This window comes from Vidua chalybeata, chromosome 30 (assembly GCF_026979565.1).
Source record: "Vidua chalybeata isolate OUT-0048 chromosome 30, bVidCha1 merged haplotype, whole genome shotgun sequence".
NCBI lineage: Eukaryota > Metazoa > Chordata > Aves > Passeriformes > Viduidae > Vidua > Vidua chalybeata.
The window spans coordinates 1,505,637-1,510,420 of NC_071559.1; the positions used below are offsets into that span (position 1 = coordinate 1,505,637).

At 61.1% G+C, this 4,784-nt stretch overlaps 1 protein-coding gene across 1 annotated transcript; it reads right to left on the minus strand.

Moving 5' to 3' along the window:
* Window positions 1–3,251: 3,251 nt before the first annotated feature.
* DNAJC14 (DnaJ heat shock protein family (Hsp40) member C14) lies at window positions 3,252–4,353 on the minus strand (the record flags this gene model as incomplete). The annotated part of the gene is made up of 1 exon (XM_053967310.1): window positions 3,252–4,353. A coding segment is annotated over exon 1 (1,080 nt), but the record flags the coding sequence as incomplete, so codon positions are not given.
* Window positions 4,354–4,784: the final 431 nt, after the last annotated feature.

The window sequence follows — 4,784 nt, forward strand, 5'->3', positions numbered from 1 at the left end:
CGGACACCTCCAAAAATCCAAACGATCGAGATGTGTCGCAGACCCAAGCTGCCCCCACCTCAAACCTCTGCTGCCCTGACAGTCCCAAGGGAACCCTACAACTGACATCAGGAACCTGGGCTGGCCACTTTTCTTTCCCAGGAAAAAGGCCGATCTTTGTCTCCAGGGGCCTGTGGCCCTGAAGTGGCCGGACACCTCCAAAATCCAAACGATCGAAGATGTGTCGCAGACCCAAGCTGCCCCCACCTCAAACCTGTGCTGCCCTGACAGTCCCAAGGGAACCCTACAAACTGACATCAGGAACATGGGCTGGCCACTTTTCTTTCCCAGGGAAAAGGACCGGTCTTTGTCTCCAGGGGCCTGTGGCCCGGAGTGGCCGGACACCTCCAAAAATCCAAACGATCGAAGATGTGTCGCAGACCCAAGCTGCCCCCACCTCAAACCTGTGCTGCCCTGACAGTCCCAAGGGAACCCTACAAACTGACATCAGGAACCTGGGCTGGCCACTTTTCTTTCCCAGGGAAAAGGACCGGTCTGTGTCTCCATGGGCCTGTGGCCCTGAGTGGCCGGACACCTCCAAATAATCCCAATAAGCAAGGATGTGCCCTCCACTGGCACCTTTCCAAAGCATTGCACTACATTGCAGTGATACTCTGCATTTCCAGTGGTTCAGCCTGTCTGACCCTCATCCTGACCCTTAAAATGCACTAAGGAATTCTAAAACAGCCCTTAGGAAGGTGTAACAATGCCCTAAAAGACACCAGACAAGTCCTAAGAAGCTTTACAAAATCCCCTAAATATTCCTAATGGTCCTGCAAAAACACTCAAGGAAACCTGCTCAGCCTCCAAACCCTTCCTGGTGCTCTCTAGCCCACAGATGTCATCCCTACCTTTCTCCAGGGGGTCCTGTTGTCCTCTGAGGGTTCTGTCGTTGTCCTGGTGTGAGGGTCACTGCCTTGTCCTAGCGGGAGCGTTCCGGTGTGCTCTCGCTGTTAGGGTTGCTGTGTGGTGCTGCTGCTGGCAGGGCTGAAAAGGGAAAAGGCTCTTGTTAGGGGGCTGCTTAGGCTGAGGTTAGGGCTGGGGGAGAGGTGGTGCTCCTGTACCCTAACTTGCCTCCTAAGCTGTACCCTGTAGCCCTGATCTCCACTGCACTGTCCAGCCCTCAAGCCCTCGCCCTTTACCCCTCAACCTCTCCCTCTGCCCCCCAGCCCTCAGGCTCTGTGTGTCACCCTCGAGCCCCCCTTTGCCCCTCAAGCCCCCTCTCAGCTGCCCCTCAGCTCCTGTGCGTCACCCTTAATCCCTCTCCTTTGCCCCTCAGCCCCCAGCTTCTCTGAGGCACCCTCCAGCTGCCCCTGCCCCCCTCAGCATCTCTCTGTCACCCACTGTCCCCTCTCCCTGTGCCTCCCTCAGCTCCCAGCCTCTGTCACCCTCAAGCCCCCACAATGCCCCTCAGCCTCTATGTGCTGTGCCATGAAAAAACATAAAATTTCCCTAAAAACCCCTCATCTTCAAAATGTTCTAAAAGCCCCACAAAAACATAAAAATAGCCTCAGAATACCCTTAAAATACAAGAAAAATACCCTACTTTTAAAAAAAACCTAAAACACACCTAAATATCCCTAAAATCCTTTAAGAAATCCCTCAATATTCCTAAAAGAGCTCTAAAAATACCCCAAAAATACTTAAAATGCCCTGATAAGACCCTAAAAAAACCTAAAAGTTCCCTCAAAAGACCTAAAAATACCCTAGTCCTAAGAGTCCTCCACATACCCTCAATAGACCTAAAAAAGCCCCAAGAACACCCCCAAAAAAACCCATAAAAATTCTAATTAGTAGTAAGAAAGCCATGAAAATACCCTAAAAAAAATCTTTTAAAAGCCCTAAAAAAGCCCTAAAAGTATCCTAAATAGTCACAGAAAATTCCTAAAAAGCTCCTGTGAAAAAAACCTAAAATATCTTTTTAAAGCCCTAAAAAACCCCTAAAAAAGTGCTCAGTCCCCAACCTCTACTAGTCACTCTCTAGCCAGCCAACATCATCCCTACCTTTTCATTAGGGTCACTGCCTGCAGCTGCTGGGAGGGTTCTGGGGCTGTCCCAGCATTAGGGTCACTGCCTGCAGCTGCTGTTGAGGAACACTGGTGTTCTAGGGGTGTGTTTAGGGTGAGCTTAGGGTTGGGGTGAGGGCTGCTGCTGTACCCTAACCCTTCCTGGTACCCCGTGCCCTGTCCTTTGTACCCCTAACCCTCAGGGTCAGCTCTCCACCTGTCAAGTCCCCCCCATTTTTGCCCCTCAGCCCGCAATGCCTGTGTGTCACCCCAAGCCCCCCGACACTGTCCTGTGGCCCCCTAACCTCCACCGTGCACTTTCCACCCTTGTAGGGGTGGTTTTAAGGGTGAGGTTAAGGGTGCTGTGAGGGCTGGTTCACCTGTCACCCTCAGGCACCCCCCACTTTGTCCCTCAGGACAGCCCCTGCCTCTCAGCCTCCTTGTGTCACCCTCAGGTTCCCACCGCAGCCTCTCAGCGTCTCTCTGCCACCCTGGAGCCCCCCTTTTTACTCCTAAAGACCCCTTCTGCCTCTCAGCTGCCCCCATGTTCTGTGTCACCCTCCAGCCCCCTCCCCTCAGCCCCAGGTGCCTTTGTGACACCGCGCGGCCCACAGACGCCGTCCCTGCCTGTTTTCTTTGGGTGTTGTCCTGCTGCGAGGGCCGCACTATCCCCACGAGTCCGGGCTCCCATGTCCTGCTGCAGGGAGTCACACCTGGGGGATGGGAGGAGTGAGGGATGGGGCAGGGGCGGGATGGGGAGGGGTGAAGGGTGGAGAGAGACTGGGGAAGGGGTGGGCTGGAAGGACATGTAGGGGTGAGGGGTGGAGATGGCGACAGAGCAGAACAGGGCAGAGGGGAAGAGGGACACTTGGAGGGGGCAGTCCACATATCCCAGAGCAAAGCTGCAGCAAAATACAATTTTAGTGGACAGGGCAAAGCCAAACACCACCTGCAAACTGACATCAGGAACCTGGGCTGGCCACTTTTCTTTCCGAAGGAAAAAGGCTGATCGTTGCCTCCAGGGGCCTGTGACCCTGCCTGGCCGGACACCTCCAAAAATCCAAACGATCGAGGATGTGTCGCAGACCCAAGCTGCCCCCACCTCAAACCTCTGCTGCCCTGACAGTCCCAAGGGAACCCTACAAACTGACATCAGGAACCTGGGCTGGCCACTTTTCTTTCCCAAGGTGTCCCCAACCCCCCCGGGATGTCCCCGACCCCCACCAGCACCGCCAGCCTCCGGTACGCCCGCCGCAGCTCGGCGTCGCTGGCCGTGGGCTCCACGCCGAGCACCCGGAACGGGTCCAGCTCCTCCTCGGCCACCTCGGCCATGGCCACCAAACGTGTCACCTCCTCCTGGCCGCCACCTCCGGCGACACCGCCGTGGCTCGCCCGCCGCCGTAGCCACTCGCCCAGCAGCTCCCGGGAGCGGCGGAGCCCCGCGGAGGCGCTGCGGAGGAAGGAGCGGAGCGCCCCGAGGAGGAGGAGGAGGAGGAGGAAGAGCAGCGCCAGGAGAGCCCCGAGCAGGCGCAGGCACAGCGCGACCCCCGCCCGGGCCACCCGCAGGGACCCCCGGTGTCCCGTCCCGGTGTCGTCGCGCTCCTCCTCGTGGCGTTGTCGCGGTCGCCGCCGCGCCCTGCGGGGGTCGCCGCTGTCCTCCGGGGGTCCCCGGTGGCGGCAGCCGAGGCCGCACGGGAGGTCCCGGGAGGGGCTCGGGGGAGCGGCCGGGGGGCCCCGGCAGCCGCAGCGACCCCCGGGCGGGGGGACACTGCTGGGGAGGGGGACACTGCCGGGGTTGGGGACACCCCCAGGGTTGGGGACATCCTCAGGGCTGGGGACACTCCTGGGAGTGGGGACACTGCCAGCACCGGGGACACTCCCGGCGTTGGGGACACTCCCGGGGCTGGGGACACCCCCGGGGCTGGGGACACTGGCAGGACCGGGAACAGTCCCAGTGTTGGGGACACCCTGAGGACCAGGGACACTCCCGGGACCGGGGACACGCCCGGTATTGGGGACACTCCCGGAGCTGGGGACACTCCCGGTATTGGGGACACCCTCAGGGCTGGGGACACTCCCGGGACCGGGGACAGGAGGGTCGCGCTCGCCGCTCTCGTCGTCGTCGCCGCCCGCCGTGCCGGTGCCGGTGGTGCCGGTGGTGCCGGTGGTGCCGGTGGCAGCGGGGGGGTGGCCGCAGGTCCCGTTCCAGGCGGCGCTGGAGCCCCCCCCGGGCTCGCTCCCCCCGGGGCCGCCCCCGGCCGCCTCCCGGTACCGGGGCCGCTCCATCGCACCGGGGTTAGGTCACGGCCATCCCTGGGACAGCGGGGGGACAGCGGCGTCAGCACCCCCGGCACGGACCCGGGACACCGGACCGAGCCCCGGAGGGACCCCCAGAACGGACCCGGGACCCCCAGAATAACTCCCGGGATCACCGAACCGAGCCCCGGGACCCCCAGAACGAACGCGGGACCCCCAGAACGGCACCGGGACCCCCAGAATGGACCCCGGACCACCGAACCGAGCCCGGGGACCCCCAGAACGGTGTACCGGAGAGCCCTGAATGGACCCCGGGACCCCCAGAACGGCCCCGGGACCCCCAGAACGGGCCCTGGACCACCGAACCGAGCCCCGGGACCCCCAGAACGGTGTACCGGAGAGCCCTGAATGGACCCCGGGACCCCCAGAACGGCCCCGGGACCCCCCGAGCGGCTCCCGGAACACGGGGATCCCCCGATCAAC